General features: G+C 39.3%; 1 protein-coding gene across 1 annotated transcript; it reads right to left on the bottom strand.

The window, feature by feature from the left end:
* Window positions 1-1,937: 1,937 nt before the first annotated feature.
* Window positions 1,938-25,717, bottom strand: LOC135363543 (rho GTPase-activating protein 20-like). Its single transcript, XM_064584024.1, has 10 exons — window positions 25,678-25,717; window positions 25,350-25,425; window positions 24,486-24,653; window positions 17,911-18,060; window positions 15,403-15,444; window positions 14,681-14,765; window positions 10,486-10,563; window positions 8,182-8,248; window positions 5,468-5,656; window positions 1,938-2,182 (listed from the first exon to the last, which is right to left on the bottom strand). The coding sequence occupies exons 1-10, from the start codon at window positions 25,715-25,717 to the stop codon at window positions 1,953-1,955; spliced, it is 1,125 nt and encodes a 374-aa protein (XP_064440094.1). The 3' UTR covers window positions 1,938-1,952.
* Between the last annotated feature and the right edge of the window lie 311 nt (window positions 25,718-26,028).

The raw sequence follows: 26,028 nt of genomic DNA, 5'->3' as shown, positions 1-26,028 counted from the left end.
GTAGTCATTAATACGTTAACATAGGGTGGTTCAGAGCTGTTCATAAGTGCCAAGGTGGATGGATTAAATTCTTTCCCTGTTCTATTTCTTTTGGAAACTTTGCCTTCACTAGGAGGGTGGTGAGAATGTTTGCATGGGTAAACAGTGTGTATGTGTCAGTGCGTATTTTGAAATTTATTATCATGACTAGTAGTCATTTCAGTATTAGTATTTTGCATGGCGACTTCAGGAGTGAAGGCAGGGTAGGCGGTGTGTGGTGAAAACAGAAAGAATTTCTAACATATGGGGCTTTTAACTCCTAAAGTAGCTTCCTTAAATTTTGATTTTGTCAAGCGTTTTTCACCTTGTCAGGTTCTTAATCTATTATGCCCATTATGGTTCTTGAGCAGTCATGATGAAAGACACCAATCATAGCTTCAGTTACTCGTGAGTGGATAATGCTAGAACCTTCCCTACCTTTAAGACGGATGCGACCACATGAACAGATTCGCTGTACAGGTCCACTTTGACCCCAGAATTTAGTTTCTCCTTTAGGACCCTGGTTGATTTTATATTGGGTGATTTGCTGAAGATGCATTCTGTGAGGGACGCTTTTTGATTAATAAAGGAAAGCATATCCTGTAGGAAGAAAAGAAAATTATATCGCATCTCATACCCCAAACGCAGAGCTCAAGCTTGCCTCCGTTTTGAAAGAGGAGGGGAATGCAATGGTACACTGTTTTTGAGCTGAAAGGACTAAAGTCAATTTAGATTGTTTTTTTTTTTCAGTGTCTCTCTATATACTTTCTACCCATATATCCATTTTACAGTCATACACTGAAACATTTTAAACACTTCTTTTAAGCAGATTTTCCTTTCCATTGAGTTTCCACTCTTCAATCAAAATTCTCTGCTTCAAGGCCTTTGCACAATCACCGTCTGTTTCCTACTTTACCATTCTTTTCTCATTATTGCCTTACATAGATGCTCTCCCCCAAGTATGGAAGTCTATTTAGGAAATACACATTTCCCATTTGTTTATTTCTCTTTAAGTGAGTGTATACTCCATTCCTACTTGTTCTATTTCTTTCCCTCTTTTAAAGTCAGGCTCAGAAACTCTCTTCTCTTTCTCTGATTACCCTCCCTTCTCATGAGTCTTTCATTGTCTTTTGCTGTATCTTCATGTCCTCTCTCTGCTGTGTAGAATCTTAATAAGGGCTGGACTCAGGGAATAAAATGGATCTGAAGTCTATTATGCTACTTATCTATTGTGTGACCTGGGGCACATACATCCTGTACTGAGGCTTTTCCGATTCGTTTAAGAAGTGTGGAGGATGATAATCCTAGCTACCCTCTAAATTTGCTGTGATGCAAGGACCTGGGGTAGTAGCTAGCAGGTAACATGCTAGCTAAGATGATTCATTTCTTCATAGCTAGCAGAACGTTCCCTACATCCCGGACAGTGCTTGCAGAGACACCGAATACTCAGTGAATGTCCACACTGACAATTCACTACAGCAGCTTGAGATAACACAGGCCAAACTCTGTGGCTTTCATTTGACATATTCTGTTAGGATTAATAGTTTCCTATTTGCCAGAGGATGAGTCTATGCTCGTGTCAGATGTTTACAGTTGTTAGACTGAGTAGACTCTGCTGAAGGAGACTTGAGACTCATGTGAGTTCAGGAAGGCAATGAGGGGAGAGTGTGAAGATGAGGTGGACTCTCAGAGACTCACATACACAGAGTCCATTTTGACTGATCTGAACAAGCCTCCGCATGTCTTTGCGGAAACAAGACCCAAGTGGAATGGACAAGAATGTCTTTTCCTGTTTTATTTGCCTCATGACTCTGCAGGACCTAAATCAGATTCTATTCTTTGAAATAACAGTAACAGAGCTTCTCAGCCAAAGCCAGGGGCTGTCTAATGACTTCTCCATTTGGGAATAGATTTGGATGAGGACACGTGGCCTCTCAGAGTGTCCCCTCCTCAGAAGGGCTATAGAAGACCAAAAGGAGATGACCTACCGGGATTGGGAAGGGCAAGTTGTCTTTATTACACACATCCATTAGGGAAACTCCAAAGAGCTGTCCTGGCTTTGAAGAAGGTGGGGTTGTGCACTGGCTGTCCTGGCTAGTGCTGGAGCCCAGACAACAGGCCCAGTCTCTGAAAAAACCGCTTTTAACTGTCTTCTGCCTGTAATCTAAGGAAGAAGTGAGATTAGTAGTAGTAGTTGTTGTTTTATTCGCTTAACCTTCTTTTCTTTTTTTTTCTAAAGATTTTATTTATTTTTTGATAGAGAGCCAGTGAGAATTGGAACACAAGCAGGGGGAGCGGGAGAGGGAAAAGTAGGCTTCCCACCCAGCATGGAGCCTAATGCAGGGCTCAATCCCAGGACACAGGGATCATGACCTGAGCCCAAGGGAGACGCTTAACAACTGAGCCACCCAGCCATCCCGCTTAACCTTATTTTCACCATTCCCATTCTACGGTACATTCACTGCAATGGCTAGAAGAGGGAAACTGAGGCATTTTTTGTGTAGAATTTTCCATGTTTTGAAATTGGCCAATAGCATTCTTATGGTGTTAACAGTTGTTCCCCAGATCCTGCAAACTGATGGTTAAACCTAGAGACTTGATCAGACTTAGTGTCAATGCTTTCAATCCCATCTACTGCCCGTTGTGCTTTATCATGAGGCACTTAACTTGTTGTTTGTTTCCTATTGGTAAGTATGATTAGTGGATTCATCCAGTGTCAGATCTGATTTTAAAAGCTCAAAAGATCTGGTATTCAAATCAAGCTGAGTTTGTTAATCATCTGCTTTCACAGTGAGTCTCCTTCCAGTCTTAAGTTTCCTCTTTGGCTTTCTGAGTGCTCAACTTTTTTTTTTTTTTTTTAATTTTATTTATTTATTTGGCAGAGAGAGACAACGAGAGAGGGAACACAAGCAGGGGGGGATTGGGAGAGGGAGAAGCAGACTCCCACTGAGCAGGGAGCCCGATGCAGGGCTAGATCCCAGGACCCTGGGATCATGACCTGAGCTGAAGGCAGACGCTTAACGACTGAGCCACCCAGGTGCCCCTGAGTGCTCATCTTTCTATGATCAAAAGGATCTGCCTTTCATGACATGATCCGCCTGACCCCACTTCTCAGGCGGCCTCTGGTGTCTCTGCTCTGGGCCATCCCCAAGGATGACTCCCTGCATTCAGGGTTCTTGGGAAATAGTCATTACATGCTGGCTATGTGGTAAGATTCCAGGTGACTGTGTTTTCTTGTGATACCCCACCAAGCTACCCAGAGATGACTTTTTTTTTTTGTAAATTATGTTTGATATTTACGGAAAAGAGTCTAATCCACAATGAATTGCACCCAATTCCTCACACATACTCAAACATACATGTATATACACCATACCAGTACAAGGCTTGAAAGAAAACATACAAAAAGAAAAACAATGAGAGATTATGAATGCCTGATTTATCCCCAATTTCCAGAGATGATTTTGAATTACCCAACATTCCCTATCAAAGGAATGCAGAAGAAGAGCTTTACAAAGAAAAGGTGATCTGCAGTGAAAAGCTGAGTTGAAAGTTTCTACTGCTCAGCTATGAATGTTTTCCTTATAAGATACCTTAACATTTGCTTATAAAATCTGCTTAAATAACTGAATTCTTTAAAAGTCCACAGAGGAGCCAAGCTGTAGAAGGATAAACAAATGAGCAACATTTCACCAAACACCCATAAACACCTGTCCACTGGGCTTTTCTGGGATGTAGTGAGTGCATCACCGTATCCACTCACGTGGGTGGCAACACTCATGGCACTTGACCAGAGAGACCAGGATCTAAGAACCAGAAGCATCCTGGTTCTGCCACCTAGTTAGATTACTCAAAAATTCTTAAGCTTTGGTTTGCTTAACTTTAACATAAATGCTGCTGCCTACAACTCGTTGAACTAAATGTAATGTACTACTCAGCACAAGGCATGGCTCGTGGCAGCCTTGATAAAAGTAATTTCCTTGCTCAGAAGGCCTCAGGCAGTCTAGACGTCAGTCTCTTCCCCCTCCAAAGCAGACATCACTCCCATTCTCTATTTGATTTTGCAACCTCTAGAAGGTAGGCAATCATGAAGGATGGCTACCACTTTACTTAACTAAGGCTCTTTCTTCCTGCTCTGAAATTGATACCGCTACCATTTTAAAAGGAGAGAAGAAAGAAAGCAAACACATTCTTAAATCCAGGAGGAGATTCCTGTACATCAAAATGTATGCATTTGCTGAAGATACGTGTTAATATGTAAGTTGAGTTGTTGTATGCAACCTGGGTTCCCTACTCTTCCCCTAGTTTTATTATTTCTAAAACTACCCAAATATATTCCATTCTTCAGCTTTAATAAGAAGAATGCTCTTAAGAAGAATGTTGTATCCCTTGGTACAAAGCTATATATCTAGCTACTCTATGAGTATACAGAAAATAAGTACACATTGAGTCCTATACTTTCTCCAAGGTATTTTCAGGCTTAGCTGGATGTTTCATAATGTACATTATTTGCTGTTAGAGGTCATGTTGCCTCTATTACTAATAAAAATATATGCTATAGCCATGAAAAATATAGGAATGATTAAACAAGCTAACTTTATGGAAACCTATTCTTTCTTAAACAGTCCTGGCAAGATTTGGGTTAATGTTTCCTAATGCTTGAATTAGGGTATGAATATTAAAAAATAAAATTTTTGAAACTTTGTGCTTATAGAATAACAATCATAACAATAAAATACTTTCTATTTTGGCCCAATACTTCTCAGATGAATAACACATTTTCATCAGAGAAAAAAATATCAATGGGAGAATACTGGAATGGTAGGGAAAAAAATAGCAAGAAGGAAGATGAAAAAGCCCTGACCATAAACATTCAGTCTAGCTCCAGCCTTGACCTGTGTCTGAAGCAGACATGGAAAGTGGGGGCAGAATTGAGACTTGAATTCTAACTGTAAGCCCAAGGCCACTTCAGCCTAAGCCCAGAATAAATCCAATTCAGTTCCATAACTCTTTACTCCACTGGAGTTCTTCCATTCCAGGTGCGTCTAAGCCATGCAGTCATTTGATTCCATCCTGTGATGGCCTGAGATACTAGATAAAACCCTGGAATAGGGAAGACCTGTTTCCAGGCCACAAACAGCTTGTGCTCTAAGAAGACACACAGATGTGTACTCACATAATTATATGTAGAAAGTGTTCTGGGGATACAGAGAAAGGAGCTAACAGTCTACCTAGGAGAATTAAAACAAGCACACAACCTTCCTCGAAGTGAGTTGGGTCCTAAGACCTTTGGGTTTCTCTAAGCTCGATTCTGTGCAGTTTTGGGGTTCTTGCCTCTACTGTTCCTCCCCACCCCCCACAGAGAGAGTGAGCTCTGTGTCCTCAATTTGTGGGCAAGAGTGGAGACATGAGCCAAGAGGAGACACCTGAAGAAAGGGAAGGGGCTCACCTCTCCCTTGCTCATTCTGCGCCGGGTGCCTGGGCTTCAGGATGAACCGGCCTTGCATCTCTGCGAACCCCTGCTCCAGAAGGAGGGACTCCTGGAGGGTGGAAGGAGAGATGGAGTCCTCTGGTGTCTGCGGCAGCAGTGTGGTAGATGGAAGATGGCTCATTTTAATTCCATAGGGATGTTTATGTCCTATATGGAAAAAATATAGATTCAGGCTGATGGTGATGGCTCTGATCAAATCCCCCTTCCCATGAGTGTATGCATCACACTGGTATATGCTGCTATTCTCCTGGGGCTTCTGGCACTCACTCTGTGCCTCCTGAGTGAGCATCATATTCGCTCTTGTTGGAGACACCCTGCAGAAAGCAGGTGCCCAAGGAAAAGATTTTAAAAAGAGAAAAAAAATGTAAAGCATGTTACTTTACTTGGAATACAAAGATTCATCAGTGCATTGCACAATGCTGACTTTTGCTGTGTTTCCATCTGAGAATATTTAAGGCCTTCTAGTTTCTGCCTTGACACTAACGAGATCTGCACATCTTAGGCAAATTACTTGACCCCTCTGAGCCTTACATTCATCCTTTGAAATGCTTGCCCTCACACAAACTTATAAGGATCAGAGTAAATATATTAATATGCATTGGTGGGTAATATTTTTTAAATAATTGAACATATATATTAAGAATTGCTATTCTCTCTCACATAATGTCAGTTGAGCAGATTTTTTTTTCATTTCCTTTTGTCAATTTCTAGAGGCAGAGCTACTCAAGGGCAGTGGGATGGGTTGCCTTTATGCTTTATACTTCCCTCCCACTGCTGCCCTTCCTCCAAGGGGAGTCCTGCCAGGTGATGATCAGAGGGAAGGCTGAACAGTGTTGGGAACCCACAAGCAAAGTGCAAAACGATGTTTACAGAGTGGAAAACTGCACCCAGAGTCAGTGAGAGTTGCCTGCCAAGTGATTTGTTTTATTCTTGTATGCTTTAAATTGTTTCCTCTCTATAGAATTCTCAAAGACCCTGTGCTATAGGATATGGATCTCATTTTTTAAGAACAGAATGGAAGTTCTCTTTCTGTCATTTCTGATTTATTATTGAATGTAACTTGGGGAGCTTTTGCTGTTCCTTCTCATCTGTCATAGATGCAGTGTCAGTGATGTGTTCACAAGAATCACAGTGACTTCCCTCTTTTAAGGAAAAAGAAGCTTCTATGACAGCAATACAACCAAATCACAAAGATAACCAGGAGATAATCCACAATTGAGAATTGAGAGCATTGGTAAAAAATGCATTTTGAATGCTGCCAATGGATCATCATGAATGACAGGCTCTCCGGATTCCTTAGAGCTGCCTTGGTGTGTGAAGCTGCTCAAAGTCTAAAAAGTTATCATCTCTATTGTTTTACCTAAATTAATGCACTTTATTAAAATAAATATATTTAAGTATTTGACTTTTTTCCTTTTTGTGGTTGGCCGACTTTTACAGAGATGTCAATATTAATATGAAACATGAAATGGTGGGGGGGATTTTTTTCCTCAGCTATGCCCTTGGTGACTCTCTGTATTCTAAGACTGGGAATATACATTTCGTAGAAAGAAATTGGTTATTTAGATTTCTAGATCACTTGAAAATATTCTTTAGATAACTTGAAAAAGAGTAATAGCCTCACGGGATTATTTTCTTTTTAAGATTTTATTTATTTATTTGTCAGAGAGAGAGAGAGAGCACAAGCAGGGGGAGCGGCAGGCCAAGGGAGAAACAGCTCCCCACTGAGCAAGGAGCCCAGGACCCTGGGATCATGACCTGAGCCAAAGGCAGACACTTAACTGAGCCACCCAGGCATCCCGCCTCACAGGATTATTAAAAAGATTTTGAAAAACGCATGTAAGAAGGAATGCTCTAAGATTTCTAGCAGAAATCATTGTCACCATTACCATACATTACTATACTTCAAGGTCTGCTACAGATCCTCTCTTTTTTCTCTTGTTTTTTAATCCTTCTATTTTTGGTAAGCACTGAACAATTTTGCTAATCCAAAGATTTTTTTTTAGAGAACTTGTGCTAATAACTATTTTAGGAGAGGTGTAATCTGTTTATCAATAACCTTAAGAACAGTGATGGAAAAAGCCTGAGAAACAACAAAGTGCAGGTAGTTTAGTCAGTGAAGACTTGAGGAGTTTAAATGTGATTATCTCATTCTCTTTATGATGCTGAGAAAACTTCTGGGCACAGAGCAGGTGTTAAATACATACCTATACCTGGATTCAGAGACATGATTGGATTTTAGCGGATTCTCACAAAATAGAGGCTATTTAGTCGTTAGGAACTGGAATTCAAGACTGGAATATGAAAAATAAATGTATGGGGAAAAAAAATTCCAATTCTATGCTTTCATACCTAAGTGAGTAAATAAGTAAGTAAACAATAAACAAAAAAATTTTTAAGACAGCTCCGTTTGTCAGGTAAAATGAAGTAGAAACGAAAAATTTACATTTCTCTCCCTAACTAGACCTTAAGCTGATGAATGAAGAGATGTCCTCAGTGCCTGGGAACAAGTAAGCACCTGGTAATTCTTTAATAAACGTGAGAGTGAATATTGCATGTGATTTTCACTTTTAAGGGTATTTAAGCTGAAGACAGAACAACCATTACTTTGAGATGTAGAGTTACAATTTTGAACCTAATCAATCCCATCTTAGATTTTCCCTGACACTTACCAGTGAGTGGGTGTGGGGACGCTTCCTTGCCAGCACTCACCCACAGCTGGTAGTCTTTCTCAGAGCCCTTGGAAACAAAAAGAACTATGCATCATAACAAATCTTTCACAGTACTTGAAGAACACATTTCCTTTGCATTTCTCTGTTTCCAGAAAGAAAGAATTGGGGCCAGTATAAATGCCATTTGGTCCATGGAGGTAGCTACAGTACTTGTTAACTTGTTCCCTCATAGCCTCCAGTGGACCGTCCCAGGTTCTTGTCATTTTTGATAAAGGCCAGGAAACCACAGTACAATCAGCCCCTCACGGTGTGGGTGGCCCATGGCCTAAGAAATCACAGTTGTGCCCCTTCGCTAAGGAGGAAACTTCTAATCTCAGAGTCCTGCCTTCCGCTGTCTCTAGATTCCTTGGATAATGCTGGCTTTTGCCGCCAAATGTCCCTGCCCTGACATGCATATTGTCCAGAGAGCCATATACCCTGCTATGACTATTCCTGAGCAAAGTAACTTGAAAGGCATCAATAGTTCCGCAGCCCTGGGCAAAAGGAGACAAACGCCCAAGAGGCCTTGAGGAGATAGTGGACTGAAGTCAGCCACTGGCTTTGGTGCAGGCAAGCCCCACTTCAGGGAGAGAAAGAACAAGGACTCTAACCTAGACAACATATCAGATGCAGAAAACAATTACTCCCAGCAGAATGACCGCCCAGTAAACCTGGAAGTCCTACTTGAAACAAACACATCTAAATTATAAAGACCGCTGAACTATTTTAGAGAGTCTTCCAGGAGACTAAAGCAAAAAATGTTTGACATGGAGTTGTTGGTGATAAGTACTATGCTTGACCTGGACTCCTGATTAAAAATCATGGTCTTGCCCTTATGAAGAAAGGTCATAGGTATGGACACAGACACACACACAGACACACGCAGACACACAGACACACACACATAGCTAAATCTGCTCAAAATTGTATTGCAAATAACTCGTGAGAGCTAGTAAGGTAGGGTAGGGTTTGGAAATGCTATGCTGGAATCCCTTAAATCAGGCATACATAAAGCCAAATAACCCCAATTCTTCATTAAAACAGAAATTCTTTGTGTGGTGAGATTGATCACTTTATGCAAAGGAAAATCACAAACATGAAATAAAATGAGCTTCATCATTAATCAATCTCCTCAACTTCATCCCTAAAACCACTCACTCTCTGTCTAAGACTTAATTCCTATTTAGGGTATATATATCATACAGGTTAGAAATCAATGTAGATATGTGCTTTACTCAGTACATATAAATTCAATTTTATTTCAGATATATTATTAAATTTTGTTTGTACAGAAATCATTGATTTCTTATGCTAAATTCCAGTTGCCCTGAATTTTTAAGGGGCTTTATTATACCATTGGGTCAGACAGAATTTAAGTAAGAATCTTGTAATTATGTCATGTCATAATAGCAAGACATTTTTGCATTTATAGAGGATTTTATATAAGAAGCTGTGCTTTACAAGTGCTCCGTTCAGTTCTGTCCATCTGACTATCACTCTCCCTCTCTTTTCCCTTAGAAAACCTCATCCTCAAATATGTCCATGTCTTTCATCAAAAAAAAAAAAAAAAAAAAAAAAATCCAGCAACTCACACCAGCACCATCAAAACATAAAGGAACAGGCCGTTAAAACCAAAACAAGATGAAAGTGATATGTACGCAACTGCCCCCAGATCATGGTCTTATTCAGAACTTGTCCTCTTTACCAGTTCATAAGGGGTGTGAGCCGCCTCATCCCAAGGAACTGCATCAAGAGGAGGTAGCTTCTAGCCATGTGGTCTTTATGTCAAAATGTACAACAAAACATATAATTTAGGATTCATCTAACTGGGATTGAGTCCTTGGGTGATGACCAGGGTAAACAGGGATGGGGAGGAATCAGGAATGAAGACACAGACAGAAGAGTCCAATAGAGGAGGAAATATTTAGAAACTTAGAAATATTTTATTGTCTGTGTATAAAATATATACAATAAACTGCATGTTGTTATTAGCACTCTAAAATTATAGCCCAATTTTATGCTATGATTTTGAATTCGCAGAAAATTTAAAATGGGAAGACAAGAAGAGCACCCATGTATAGGCTAATAATATAGCTTTGCTGCCTTCAATTTCTAAATCTGGGGGACAAAATATGACTATGATATGTATAATAATCAGCTGTCTTATAACGGGAGGTACACAACACACACACACACACACACACACACAAATCTCAAAAGTCAAAGATGGTTTTTAAATTAAAAATAGTTTGCAAGGGAACTTACAGTTATTCCTAGCATTGGTAGTGACATGTTGATAATGTCATTCACTGTGTCTGAATTTGTTACTGTTACAGTTACAGACTGTAAAAAAGAAATGAGAAAAATTGCTATAAATTTTTAAAAATTTAAAGCAGGTGACCAAATAATTATTGTCAAATTATTATCCATACTCTAAAGGCAAAGCTTGTTTTCAGTTAATGACAAAGTAAAGCATATGTAGAGCACACACCCTTGATTACAATATTTTCATTTCTTTACATAACATGAGGCTAGTAGGAAACATTTCAGTGAAACATATATTTCCCTTCAAGGATTTGTGGCTTACAAAATATAGCAGCTTAAGCAAGAAAGAGAAAAACAGAATTCCACGAGGGGACATGAATTGACCCTCAGCTCCATAAGGCTATTCCCAAAATAGAGAGGGGAGATAGTTTAAAAAGGAGGAGCTAGATACTTTTCTCTCTTCGCAATTACATACTCAGTTTCAGCAAAATCAGAATAAGAACCGTCTGTGACAGACATTTTTTTTTTTTTAAACTACTATTTAGTCAGTACTGTCTTTGTGTCATCATGGTTACTAAGATTTCCATTGTTGAAATCTGTTGAGACAAATAAAACCAATGAGTCTAGGAAATGAGACTGAAAATTTTAGAAGTTTATATTCCATTCGCAACTCTGACAGTGAGTAGTTACTTATAATATCTCTCTATCACACCTTATATTGAGAAACTGCTCCATACAACAAGGAAAACAGTTATTGAAAATTATCTGAAAGGGATGGATAGGAATCTGAGATGATATCGATAAAAGTACCCGAATTCCAAAAGACATTTTAAAATAGGACAATATGTAACCAACCACGCATACACTTTTTATAACATTATTAGGCAATGAGGCCTGTGTTCTTTGAGAAACAGTGCATGAAGAAGACAAGCAACAGAAGTGGACACTCACAGTCCTTAAAAATATTAAAAACAAAGTTAAAAGAAACTTGTTCTTTCATTGTATTTTTCTTCTTATGAATTGAAATGCAATTGCTTGATATGACAGATGGCCCAAAAGTTGCTTGATAATCGAACTTGTATAAACAAAAGTGTTCATTGATTTCAAACTACTTGAGCTTTCAGGATTATAAAAAAAAGTGTTCAGAACCTAGCAGTAGGACTCAGAGCACCCAAACTCAAGGATATCCTATGTTAAATTGTCTAGGAGGGGCTTCCTATGTTAAATTGTCTAGAGGATTCAAGACTGGGTCTTAGCTTGAAATTTAGTTAGAAGTAATGGCTCTGCTATTTTTTTTAAGATGTCTGAAAGCCTTTCAGTACAACTTAAAAAGTTTCCCACAAATTTTTTTTTTTTTTTAAGATTTTTGTTTATTTATTTGTCAGAGAGAGAGCACAAGCAGGGGGAGCCACAGGCAGAGAAGGCAGAGGGAGAAGCAGGCTCCCCTCTGAGCAGGGAGCCTGATGCAAGACTCCATCCCAGGACCCTGGGATCATAACCTGAGTCGAAGGCAGATGCATAACTGACTGAGCCACCCAGGCATCCCTCCCATGAAATCTTTTTAAAGAAAAAAAAATCTCTTTTGAAATACTAATAATCACTTTTTAATTTATCTGGTCTGCAAGATAATGGTTTTCATGGTATAAGGAACATACTATGTTCAAAATAGTAATTCCAGAGATGTATGTATATTTTCCTGCATGTTGTAGGTTCTCCAAAACAGATAAATTCCAGTAGATAGAGCTCTCTGATAACAAATGACTTCAGAAAAATAAGCTGCTTTTTGAAATAATTTAAAAGAAAAAGAAATGTTACTTTTTTTTATATGAGTCAAAGTGTTACTTAATATATGAAGAACAAGGAATATGTGATCAATTCTCAAGAGCTGAAGGCAACCCTGAGATGATCTAGATGTTCAGACTGTTAGCCAAAAATGGCTATTACAATAATGCTCAATGATACAAATGAAAATATGCTCACAATAAACGAAAGAGGCATCTTAGCATAGAAACTAAAAATATTTAAAAACAGAAATTTTTTATCTGAAAAATATCTTAAAGAAAAAATTTACTGACTAGGCTACATTGCATAATGGAGATGACAAAAAGAAGTCAGTGATTTGAAAATAGATAATAGAAATTATCCTGTCTGAAGAAGAAAAGGGGAAAAAAAGATTGAAAAAATTAAGAGTCTGAGGGATCTATGAACAATATGAAAGGGTCTAATATACATATAACTGGACTCTCAGGAGGAGAGGAGAGAGAAAATGGGGAAGAAAATATTTGAGGTAATCATGATCAAAATTTCCCAAATTTGGTGAAATTAAATTTATAAATTCAAGAAGTTCAGAATATGCCAAATAGGACAGATTCAAAGAAAACCATGCTTTGATACTTCATAGCCACACTGCTAAAAACCAAAAATAAAGAGAAACTCTTGAAAGCAGCTAGAGAAAAATGACAAATCACCTACAGGGGATTAATGTTTGATTGATCACAGACTACTCATCAGAAAGCACAAAGACAAAAAGACAGTGGAACATCTTTAAAGAGCTGAAAGGAAAAAGTTTGCGAACAAAATTCTACATCCCTCAAAATATCCTTCAAGAGTGAGTGTGAAATAAAGCCATATTCAGATAAGAGAAATTAAGAAAATCTGTTTGCACCAGGTCTGCACAAGAAATGCTAAGGATCATCTCTCTAGGATGAAATGAAAACAGTGTTAGAGGGAAACTTGGATGTTCAGGAACAAGTGAAGAACATTAGAAATGCTTATTTTGTGTAAATTATACATAAATAAAGTTGATTTTTAAAGATTTCAAGGTAATTTTCCATGGAAAATTCTGAGTGTAACCCACTGCCACAGCTGAAATCAAAGCAGGCAGAGACAAGAGTGTGCTCTGCTGCTAGAGAACCCTCTGGCCTTATCTCCTTCATGCAATGCATCTACCTGGTGCTTAGAAACCAATCAAAATATTTGCATGGCTTTTGCTTTGGCCAGGAATAACTACCCCTTTTTCCACCTTCAAATACTATTTTGTGTGACCTAGAGCTACTGTAAAGTATAACAGGAAAAAAAAAATGTCACTTAAAGATACCCAAAGTATCTTGTTCATCATTGCAAATGTCTTGGCTACTGCACTACAATTTCAGAAATCAAATTTTATACCAAGAATGGGCAACTGGTTTGATTTTTTTTCCCCCAACAGCCAAAAGAAAATGAGATAGAAATATGCTGATCCCTTAAAAGTGTCATCCCTCTGAGCTCAATTCAACCCTGATATTCCTTGGATCAAAAGACCTTTCAAAACCCCTCTGCAGTTGATATAACTACTAAGTGAAATACCTGACCCTTGAGTAGATCCTGTACTGGAAAGGAGACATTATTGAGGTCAACTGACAAAATGGGAACATGGAAGGCAGAGTAAAGTATTACACCGATGTTAAATTTACTAAAGGTGATAACTGTGTGATGGTGATATAAGAGGATATCTTTATTCTTGGGAAATACCTAGGTTTAAGGATAAAGGGCCATGGCATTTGTATGACCCTCAAAAATAAGTATAACATACACATAATAGGGACAGAGAAAGAAAATAAATGATAAAGCAAGTGGAGTAAAATGTTACTAATAGCTGAATCTAGGTAAAGGGTGCATGGGGTGTTTTTTGTTTTATTTTTATACCTACAACTTTTCTGTGAGTTTACAGTTATACCAAATAAAGCGTCAATGGGGGGAGGGTGGAGAACTGTGGAAACAATCCAAACCATTCTGTACATAAGTAGTAACCATTGGGAAAAAATGTTTACTTCTAGTAGGAAATACCTGCATGTGAAAATCACCTTATTACAAGCCAGTGTTGTTGCTATTAGAAAGAGCCAGGGAAATATTATGGATATTTAACATGCAATATTCTTTCCATGCTTAAGTACTGTGGCATGGATTCCTCTCGCTTCATATTACCTAGGATTCACTCTTTATGTATACAAAGACACGTGTAGACAGGAAAATACATTTTCCCACATGGTACTTTTCCAAATACTCTCTCTCTTCTTATCTCTTGCTCTCTCCTTCCTACCTCCCCATCTCTCCCTCCCTCCCTCTCTCTATCTCCATCTCCATCTCCATCTCCATCTCTTTCATTCTATCTGAATCAGGAACATGGAATTTAATTTTTGGTCTTAAAAACACTTACACAGGCACAGTTCTTGATGTCCTCAGTGAAGATTCTGAGAGGAATGCTTTTGGGCTGGTCCTTCTCTTTGGCCAGATTGATGTACCTAATCAAATTCAATAATAACCCCAAATAGAGTAGGATGAATTAGCTATTAGCTTACTTTCAAATTGATCTATGTGGCTAAAATTTTCAACATACTCTGTTATTTTTAAATGCATGTAAATAAACTCAGCAACATCAAATTATGGGTTGGAAGAAAACATGCAAAACTATTTCAGGAAAATAAGACATGACTCAGAAAACAACAGGTTGCTCTTGTCATGTAAGATGTGAGTAGCGGATCCAGTCATCAAAGCTTTCCTGCCTAGACTGGAGGGCCCAGCACCTTCAAGGGTAGGAATGAGAAGGTGCTTTGAGCATCACTCAGGAGAGTAAATTGCACTTAAGAAAATTTAATATGTATCTTTTGAGAATAATGTTAGCTCCAATCATTAGGTCTGAGAGAAGGGGAAGATGAGAGTGATAACCAGAATTTCATCAAAAACAAGCAATATGTGCATGTAAATAAGAGCAGATTATTTGCAGTAGCAGCCAGGGTACATCTAAATAAGAAATTATTTGAGGATAGTCTAACAATTTCTACTAAGTAGGGGAAGCATAGTGTGTGGGGGCACTGCTTTGAAGAGATTTATTCTTTTCTCATGGGTTAAAGATGTATAATATGTATAGTGACAAGATACCTTTGAAGGAAAGAATGCCATTTTTCCTTTTGTTCCGAAGAACTGCAATTTAAAAAAAAATGGGAAGAAAAAATTAAGATACATACAATACTTATACTAGCAAAATAAGATCACCATTCCAGAAAAAAATAGCACCAGCCAGTTGTTAAGGATGTGGATGCATGTGTTAATATCATACTGTCCTCATAGTTGCGCTTTGGAGGGACCCCACTCTTTTATGAGCGTATTAAAGCAATGGGAAGTAGATCCTAAAGCGGGAGAAAAGTTGGTTTTGAATCTGAACACTTAATTGTAACTATGTGATGCAAGCTATGTGATCATGGGCACTTTGCTTAACTGCGCTGATCTTCAGTTTCCAGAACTGGAAAAGGGTTAATTATACCCCGAGTGTTCCTGCAGCTGCAAGTGCTATTCAGATATAAAGAACATTATTATTCAAATTAAATCATACTTAAGGAATTTGGCATTTGGATGGAACTATCTTGGCCCAGAAACAAGAATAGCTTTTTAGGAAGAAACACCTGTAATATTTTTATTTCTTTATACACATAGCAGATTGGAATGTGTTAAATTAGTTTCTAGAAAACATTCTTCGTTACTGTGATCCTCTGAGCAAGATCGATCCAGCTAGTGCTAAACTACTAAAGGTTAGTCTTTTCTCAACTAAAGTTTTCACAGCATTTAATACCCAAAGTTGCGAATGTTTTAAGCCTCATGCATACATGGCCTTACCACTTACTAGCGTTTTTTTACCGTGGTAAACTACACAAAATAAAATTGACCATTAGTGACCTTTAGTACATTCACAGTTTTGTGCAACTACCGTGACTGTTTAGTTCTGGAACATTTTTTCACCCAAAAGCAAACCTGTGTCCACGAAGCAGTCACTCTTCCTTCCTTCCTGTTTCTAGCTCCTGTACCATATTTTGTGTATTTGTTGATAAACACTTGGGTTGTTTCTACTTTTGTTTGTTTGTTTGTTTTTTGGCTATTGTCGACAATGCTGCTATGAACGTTTGTGTATCAATTTTTGTGTGGACCTATGTTTCTCTTGGGTATCTATCTGGGGGTGGCATTGCTGGGTCGTATAGTAATTCTGTTTGACTTACTGAGGAACCATCAAACTGTCCACAGTGGCTGCCACATTTTATACTCCTCCCAGCAACACTGCTCCCCAACCCCTCCATCGCTGTTTCAGGATTTGTCCCATCTGGAAAATGGAACGCCCACTTAGCGTCCCAGCCTGCCTATGCGCATGGACACAGCTTCTAGTTAGCCATGCTGATCTGCAGAACAGTAATAATCACAAATAGCAAAAGCACTAGGTGCCAGGAATTGTTATAAATGCCTTCTATATGTTTACACAGCTTTTTAACTAATATAACATGTATAAGCCTGGCTTCCACATTTTCCTCCTTGTTAGGGAAAAAAAGTCTCTTGGAAACTCCCCTGTCAAAGACTTTATACATTCCCAATTGAAACTGTTTCCTTCCATTTGCAACATGGAGAAGACAGGAAGCAAGAGGAACTGAGAATCTTTACAGAAATACGTCGTGGAAAAGAAGACATGCGGAGAGCATATAAATACATATTTCTTCCCAATAAGCTTTGAAAATTTCTCCTTAAGTCAACGCTGCATTATAGGGCTTAATAAATTAACAACTTGTAAACATTTTCGTTGTCTTCCCTTTGTGATGACGTGTGACATTTTGGTGGAGTGGGGTGAGGAGAAGAAAGAAGGGTGTTAAGTGCATGTGATGAACACTCATTGTGCAAAACAAGAATGAGACTTGGGGTGTGGTTGTTTCAAACAGCAGATGTAAGTGTTGCACCACCCCTGTAAACTCAGGAGTGTCTGCTCAGGATGTCCGGGGTAGAGAGTCACATTCCCCATCCTCGTGTCAGCCTAAGAATGTGTCTTGCACAACTAACCTCTACTCAATGCAATCATACTTTTGTTTTAGATGGTCACCTCTCTAGAGACACCAACTAAGATAATCAGTACACAGCAATTCAGGCAACCTCATATTCAATGACATGATTAATTTATTTGTATAATTCCATACTATTTTTAAAGGAATGACCTTGGGAGTATAAGAGCAATTTTTCAAATTTAATTGGACTCTTTAATAGTACTTGCTCAAGAAAAATATGCCAGTGATTTAGAAACACACATACCCCTGGGAATTAGGGGGCAGGATATTGGAGAGGGGTTCTAGAACCTCACTCTCTTGATTCTCCTTCCATATGCCTAAAACACCCAATTCCTCAAGTGGCTCCTAGAGCCCATGGGAAAAACCACTGATCAAAACCAAAAGAAATTACTCCAATAGTTCCCACTCTGTTATCTACTTGCTCCCATTTGTACATACCTTTTGGGGGGAAGTACAAGGCAAATGAGTGTCATTATGGGAAGTCAAAAAGGGAGTCACTGGCTTGACATATAATCAGATTAAAATGTTTTTCTTTTTATCCCATGTAAATACAAGACCAAACGGTCGGTCTTACCCGAAGGTGGCCACAAAGGTCACCGTGGGCCAGCCCAGGATAAAGGACCTCCCAGCACAGATGTTGGCATCCTCCACTCTGTCCATACAGTTGGCAGTCCACATGGTGTTCAGTGGTATTTTCTTTTTTATCTTAAGTTTTTTCTTATACCTAGAAAGATACCCAAACAAGACCTCTGTTAGTTTGTTTCATAAATGTTATGGGAACAGCTGTGCTCATCAGAGACCAGTTCTCACTGCTCCAGGGCACAGCATGCCTCCCTTGTCTCTATTACCCTCTGTGCCCAGCACAGCAAATGGTGACATGACCTTTACAAAGTGTGTGTTGAGCAAAGTCTGGCCCTAGGAAGGCCCTGAAAACACTTCCTCAAATGGCAGCAAGTGGCCATTTTTCTGAATGTTGAGTGTTGAGTAAAGACTATATATTCCAGAGCTTTTTAAGAAAACCATTAATTCATTTATTATTGTTAGAATTTGTTTCTTATTATATATAGTTTTATGGTTATTATTATAGTTAATTATTCATTTATGACTTGCTTACTTCAAAAAGTATTTGAGGGGCTGAACAAAGCTACCTGATACACGATTTATAAAAATAGTCATACAATTTTTTGCTTAAGAGACACAAACCAGGGGGCGCGCCTGAGTGGCTCAGTCGGTTAAGCATCCAACTCTTGGTTTCGGCTCAGGTGGTGATCTCAGGGTCTTGAGATCGAGTCCCCATGTAAGGCTCCCCTCTCAGTGGGGAGTCTGCTTCCCCTCTCCCTTTGCCCCTCCCCCCGCTCACGCTCATGCTCTCTAAAATAAATAAATACATAAATAAATCTTCAAAAAAAAGAGAGAGAGAGAGACAAACCAAGAACAAAAAATAAACTTGGATCAGAAAGATTTTTTTTGGGGGGGGGGATCAGAAAGATTTAAAAGTTATTTTCAACCTTAATTTTAAAAAAATACTTTCTAGCCTTTAAAGCATAGGTTATTTTCAATTTCCCTTCTTAAAATTTTATCCATATCATTTTCCCTTAGATTCTGGCTAAAACTGAAAAACTGTTAGCCTACAGATTGAGCCCAATTTAAAAATCATCAATCCATCCATCAATCAATCCCAGATCAGCGGTCAGGAGGTCTTATATGTGAGTGATGGATACTTCCCATTTCTCTGAGGAGTCAGAAGGTGATCAACTTTGTCAGTGGTGAAATTGCTTTTTGACAATTTCTGCCTAATCTTCTTTGATCTCTAACATGAAAACCACCATATTGATTGATTTGGTTAATTCACAACTTTAACTCTCAGGTGGGCTTGGGATTTAAATAGTTATAAGCCCTCTGAGGGATGCTTAGGGAACTTGGACACACCACTCTGGAACTCCTTACTATTCAGAAACACATGTGGAAACACTAAACTAAAATGAGATCAAAGACACCTCATGTGCAAAAATCCCTGTGACTCCAGTGATTCATGGAACAATTAAAGCTAAGACTCTCCAATGGGTTTTATGAAATAAAAATAATTTTGCTGGACGCACACTTGAAGGATAATCTAGATTCAAAGTTTATGACACAATGAATAAAGTCATCGGATAAAATCATTATCAGATATCAGATGTCTGATTATCAGATAAAATCATTTTTCTAGATAGTAACTCCAAAGGCATTGTCAGGGTAGAAATAGATGGCTAATGGGAAAGATAGACATATATCTGTTGGTTTTTAAGATTTTTTTTTTTTTTTTTTCTAATGTAGGTATCTGTGTGTATACAGACACCCAAGGTACTGTGTGGGGACTTCCAAATACATTGACCTGGAAAAAGGCATTTCAGTAATTCTCTCCTTAGTTCAAGAAAGCACCAAGATTATCTACTCCAAACCAAGGAGTTATCCCAAAGCCCAGAGCATGGTTTCGACTGTCCTATCACATTTGGAGCACTTATCATATGCCAAGCACTGTTCTAAATATTTTATAAATACAAATATAAAAAATGTAATCCTCAAACAACTACACTAGGTGGTCTTTATTAGCTCCATTTTACAAATAAGGAAACTCACAGAAAGGTCAACTAAATTGCCAAAGGCAAGAGAGTTTGAACCCAGACAGCCTAACTCATGAGCCCATGTTTGTAACCACTTGGCCTCTGTGGGTGCTGACCTATCGTTCCATGAACTACCCTTCTCATGTTTCCTACCCTCACTCAGCCTCACTTCGGTCCCCAGAGCCATCAGGCTTTCTCATTGGATTATCTGGGGAGTGAGAGGATAAATCTCAAGACATTATATTAACAAAGCTGGTTACTAGCTTGGAAATATTTAAAGTTTATTACAACAAAGCTTCATACTTCAGTGGATTCTTCTAGGGTCTTACTGCATTTCTTCACTCTCAATCACTGACCCAACTGGATTATCTCAGTAGAAATTAGAAAGTATTAATCTAATGTAAACTGACTTGAGGAGAAGAAAGAGGAGGAGAAAGAACTGTGGTTTTTATTTCTAAAAATAGTCCTTTATTATATTTGTATTAACATGATGGATATCACTCTTGCTTTCTGCTACCTTAACCTTTATACCAGAAGGGAAGCCCCAGTGCACTGTGGAAATTTACAGGATTCTAGGGGGATTTCCCCTGTTCTAAGATAGGGGTATCCTTTTACAGATGTTGGGAGTGGGGGTCCTGTTATATTCTGTAAGTAATTCTTTGTAATTTCACGGATAATGAGTTAATAGTCATCTTCATCTTTTGACCTAATTTAAATTCATTTTTTGTTTCATTTTATATTCTTTAATAACTACATATGAGGGATGTGATGTCTAAAGAACTAAGTTCAGTCCCTTCCTTTTTGTAAATTCTTCATGGGCCTCTACTAGTATTAATATCTTAATATTTATCAAGCAGATACTGTTCTTAAAAATAAAGTAATAATTTTCTTTGAAAAATAACTTATTTAGTATTCTAATGAATATCAAAAGTAATAAGGAAGGTTCCATCTGACCTCAATTCTTGAGAAATTTCTGAAGGCGTATGAAAAGAATCCCCAAACAATTTTCACTATTATTAACATCTTGTACGACTAGAGAAATATAATTTCTTTGTGAAGAAACAAACATTTAAATTCCTTTTATTATTACACACAAACTAAAATTCACTAATTTTGACAGAATACAGAGGTAGCAATTAGTCAACTACTTACCCAATTTGTGTTAATTTCTATAGCGTCAACCTAAAGATGAGAGTTTCCAGCTGAAGCCTGCAGGTGAGCTGAGGTAAAACAGAACCTGGGTCACCCCAACCCCTTCTTATGGCTAATTGGAAAACGTAGGCCCTAAATTCAGATGATTAATTTGAACAGATTGATTCAGGGCATAACACAATCCTCCAAGAACAAGGATGACAGGGATGAAACAAGGTTGTTAATGCAGGAGCTATTTCTTTTTAGTTGTTTCCTTCTAGAAAAAAAAAATGTAAACTTGTCCAATATTCACAGTGATCATAAATATACCCAAATGTTTACTATGGGAATGTTCTCATGGTCGTTTTCTAAAAACTGTGGCAAAAACTTGTACGCGGCCACAGCATGAAGTGCTGCTCGTGACTGCTAGGGACAGAATTGTGTCCCCTCCCCCACTGCTCCCCACAGTCTTACCGTGAAGCCCTCTCTGCCAATATGACCATGTTTGAAGAGAGAGCTTTTAAGCGGTAACTAAGTGTAAATGGGGCCATCAGGGTAAGGGCTTAATCCAGTAGGATTGGTGCCCTTGTAAGAAGAGGGAGAGAGAGCTCTGTGTGTGTGTGTGTACATGCAGGCGCTGAGGAAACCCCACAGGGCATAGGCGAGAGGGCAGCCATCTGCACGCAGAAAGACAGCTCTCGCGGGAACCTGACCCTGATGGTGTCCCGAACTTGGACTTCCAAAAATCTGTGTTCTCTCTCTGTCAAGGGCCTTGGTTTTAGAAGCCACATTCAAGTGCCTGAGATCACTTACATTTTCTAATATTCCAAATGGATGTAAAAAGTATATAAGATAATCTTTCAGGAGCTGAGTCTCTTAAAGAGAACATTATTAAATACATTGATGTAGATTTTGTCACATCATAAAAACCCTTGCGTAGACACAAAGACCTATCTCAAAAGCAATATGTGAAGAGGAAAAATGTTGCACTTCTTTTGTAATAGTGAACCAATCAAAATAAAAAATTCAGCTCTTAAAAGGATGCAGTTCTCTCATGGGGAAAGAACACTGCCTTTATATAAAATCTTTTCAGCAGAACACCGTAGGTTCTGTAAAACCCGCTGAGAGGTAAGCAGTATCCAGGACAATAAATGGCTCTAGTAAGAAAAGAAAGGTCTTCTCCTCTCCCTAAGTGCTATAATAATTACAAAGATGAAAACAAAGTGAAGGACAACCTGTTCCCCTTATAAATCGAATGTGAGTGGTCTGCAAGGTCCCAAGGAGCAGGAAAGGAGTTTGCTGTTTGTTAGCGTGTCTCGGGCTGAGCATGCAAGAGTAGGTGTGGCATGGTGTGGCAGGAAGAGTGTGGCCTTGGGATGAAGGCAGGCCTGGCTTGGAGTCTCTCCCACCATTTCCCTGTGGATGACAGGTCCATTCCTGAGACTTCCTCCATCCCCACTTTCATTTCTGCAGTCGGTGGATGGTAACAATACTGGCCTTGGAGGGCTGTGGGGAAATTACACGAGGAATCTGTAATGCTCCTCGTGTGGTCCCCAGCATGCATCCCACACATTTTAGTCTCCTGTACTCACCTTGGTTAAATAAAGGGAATGGTAACTAGTCTGCTTTTTTAAAAATAATGATGTGGCCCTCTATCAGGAGGAGCAGAGTGCGTCATACGGACCTCATGCCAGGACCTGGACAGTCTTTTTCTCTCTGTCCTCCTCATGACATCACCACCTCCAAGGCTACATCTGTAGGCAATATCACTCATCTCAAATATATTTTACTATTTCTGTCTTTGCCTCTGATTTTTTTTTTTTTTTTTTTGGACAGCTACACTACCTTCATTTCTCAGTTCACTAAGCATTCTGACCTATTTCTTACCAGATACCAAGCAGATTGGAGTTGTTTACTCAACATAAAGGAAAGGTTGATTTCAATAATGAGAGAGAATCTAGGTGTTCATGGAATGTTGTATGAAATTCAGAAAAATAGAAATAATAGAAACAGCAGCACCACACGTAGAATAAAAGCCTGTACTTTGAAAGAAACGGACCTAATTTCAAATGTAGACTCTACTCATCACTAATATGGTGACCTGGGCAAAACCTTCAGACCTCTGATTTTCAGAGGTCTTCTCTAAAATAAAAATAATCCCATCTCACAGGGTAGTTGTAAGGTTGGAGAAGATTGCATACATGAAGTTCTTAGCATAACACCTGTCATGTAGTAAGCCCCTGATAAATTATCATTAATGTCACTCAGATTGAGTACAGCATTTTGCCAAATTAGTACTTGCATGGCTTACTAATGGCATGGCATAACTGGGAGCTGGTGAGGGCAGCAAAATAAAGGGGGCGTAGTTTTTTTTCTGGTGACTAAAAAGCTTCTTGATATTTGGTTGGTTGGAATAGTCTTTGTCTTTCATGATGTTTTGTGAATAATGAAAAGACAGAGACAGAGCAAGTAAACAGCTGACCTCCCATCCACCTGCTTTTGGACATTTATTGAGCAATCATCAGGTTCCAGGCTGGCTATCAGTTACCTTTGTGTTCAGGGTTGAGAGGAAAGTGCACGCAGTTAGTTCTGTCTCCAGCATATATTCCCAATCTGTCTGCTGCCTCCTTCCTTTTTACTGCACTCCTATCCTGGAGCCCTTGAGAGCAGGCATCAGGACTACTGCCTCCCCTAACCAGTCTCCCTGCTCCCACTCTTGCTCAACCATCCATCCATTACCTACCAACAGTCAGAAAAATTTGCGAGAGCTATAAATCAGATTCAGTCAGTCCTAGTTAAAAATGCTTTGGCAAAATATTTCCACTTTTCACCATGGCCTGTGAAGACCGTGTGTGACTGGACCCCGAGCGCAGTTTCACATCTGATCGCATGCCCCATGCTTTCGGCTCCCATCAAATCAGCCTTCCTGAGCCCCTCCCCCCAGGGGTCAGGTTGCACCCACGTAGCCTGCTGGTCCCTCAGCCTAGAAGGTTCAGGCACCTTGTCTAGGACTGTGGCTGCTTCTCATCCCATAGATCGAGTTTCAGTGCTGCCACCTAGGAGAGGCCCTCCTGGACTACCCCTCTCTCATACGTTCCCATCATCTCCACACGGCCCCCTGCCTACTTTCTATCAGAAGCACTAATCACAATCTATAATTACCCCTCTTATTTTTGTCATTTGTAAGTTCCAGGCAAGAGACACACTGCTTGTCACATTCTCTATTGTATTCTCTGCAGGCGGGGGGGAGCGGGGTATGGCACAAAACAAGACCTCCATAAGTACTTGTTGAATGAATGAAGGATCCAAACATGGGCAAAAACAAAAGAAAAAAATGTCATGTCTTCTTATGGTAAGGGTTAATGGAAATGTAACTTCGTGATCATCACAAGGGCACGTTGCTTAGTATACATACTTGGTATCGGACACCAGCAAGAAATCGCTGAATAAGAAGAGGTGCCGCTTCTGCCTCCTCCAGCCTCTCTTGAGCTCGACGGGGCCGTGGATAAGCAGGGTATGGGCGGCACCCTCAGATGATGTAGTGCTTTTGCTGCAGGCATCCACCTCAACAGAAGAGCTCTTCCTGCAACCCACCAAACACCACGGAGCAGCTAGTTACTAGTCAAATACACAATAGAGTTTTATGCTAAATGTCAAGGTTCGCATAACACTAAAATTTAGTCTCAACCCCGAAAGCAGAGCTCCAGAGCTCACATTCAGGGATCGCTGAGTTATAGAAAGCTATTGAAAGAGATGAGGTCGGACGTCTGGGTGGCTCAGTCGGTTAAGCGTCTGCCTTCAGCTCAGGTCATGATCCCAGGGTCCTGGGATCGAGTCCCACGTCGGGCTCCCTGCTCAGCGGGGAGCCTGCTTCTCCCTCTGCCTCTACCCCTCCACCCTGTTTGAGCTCTCTCTCTCTCTCTCTCTCACATGCTCTCTTTCTCAAATAAATAAACAAAATATTTTAAAAAAGGAGAGAGAGATGAGGTCACTTGGTGAATTGATGCAGATGGAGAACAGTTTCAAGGACAAAGCCCTTGGGCATGCCAACACTTAGACATGGGGTGGAGAAAGCAGCAAAGCTAATCATGAGCTTTTAGGAAGGGGAGGATCAAGAGGTAGAGTGTATTACAAGAAGGCAAACAAACAACAACAACAAACAGGACAATTGGTGGCCTAATATAAAACAAAATGATATGGTGTGTGTGTGAAGAATTAATTACAATTTGCTTTCATGTTAAGATAAAAATGAAGACAACTGAAGATTCTGGAAATTTACTTATCTAAATCTATCGAAATCTTATCTAAATCAATATTCAAACTTGGGGGAAAATTCTCAAAGATCGGCAAAAATACTGGAAACATCAAAAAGTTTCTAAACACAAGAGTTTAGCTATTACTTGGCTGAGCTCTGACTGAGCTCTGATAGGACTTTCGGTCATCATAGGTAAAACAGCTAAATTGAACAGAATGCAAAAGTTCTTTCATAAATAGGACAGATATTTTCATAGACCTGGGAAAATTCTCTCTCGTGGAGCCAAGAAAGTGTCTCCTCCGAGAATGTAAACCCTGCTCTCTTCAGCTCAGCAGCACTGAATCTTACGAACCTGAGTAGCCTTTCACGAAGCTGGTGCTGAAGTTACTCATTAGTGTACACGTATTAGAAGAAACAAAAGAGAACAACACTTCCTGTTATTGTCAGTCTGTTTTGAGGCTCAAAAATAGTATATCAAAAGACTACCTTCTGCAGTGAAGCCTTGAATGACCACCTATAAGTTCTGCATACTTTCTGAATGATGTGAACATCCTTTTGTCTTCAGTTCTCAGGACTGAAAATCAAGTGAGTCTACAGCACTAGGCAGAGTACTGTAAAATGCTTGAAGCCTGAGGATTCCATAGTAACCTGAGATCACTACCATTATGATGTCACGGATCTAAGGCTCATGTCGTAACTGCCA

The sequence above is a fragment of the Mirounga angustirostris genome, unplaced genomic scaffold (assembly GCF_029215605.1).
Source record: "Mirounga angustirostris isolate CCGP_5_RB_7025 unplaced genomic scaffold, mMirAng1.0.hap1 SCAF_2, whole genome shotgun sequence".
Classification (NCBI taxonomy): Eukaryota; Metazoa; Chordata; class Mammalia; order Carnivora; family Phocidae; genus Mirounga; species Mirounga angustirostris.
Note: the sequence above shows the minus strand (reverse complement) of the source record. Positions and strands in the feature narration are given on the sequence as shown.

What these genes read in the sequence shown, in the direction of transcription:
- LOC135363543 (XM_064584024.1), bottom strand. Translation starts at nt 25,717, where the DNA reads ATGAGTAACTTCAGCACCAGCTTCGTGAAAGGCTACTCAG. An exon ending in ACCTTTGTGGCCACCTTCGG is followed by an intron (nt 15,445 to 17,910) that starts GTAAGACCGACC and finishes TTTAAATTGCAG; the next exon opens with TTCTTCGGAACAAAAGGAAA. An exon ending in ACATCAAGAACTGTGCCTGT is followed by an intron (nt 10,564 to 14,680) that starts GTAAGTGTTTTT and finishes TCTTTTTTACAG; the next exon opens with TCTGTAACTGTAACAGTAAC.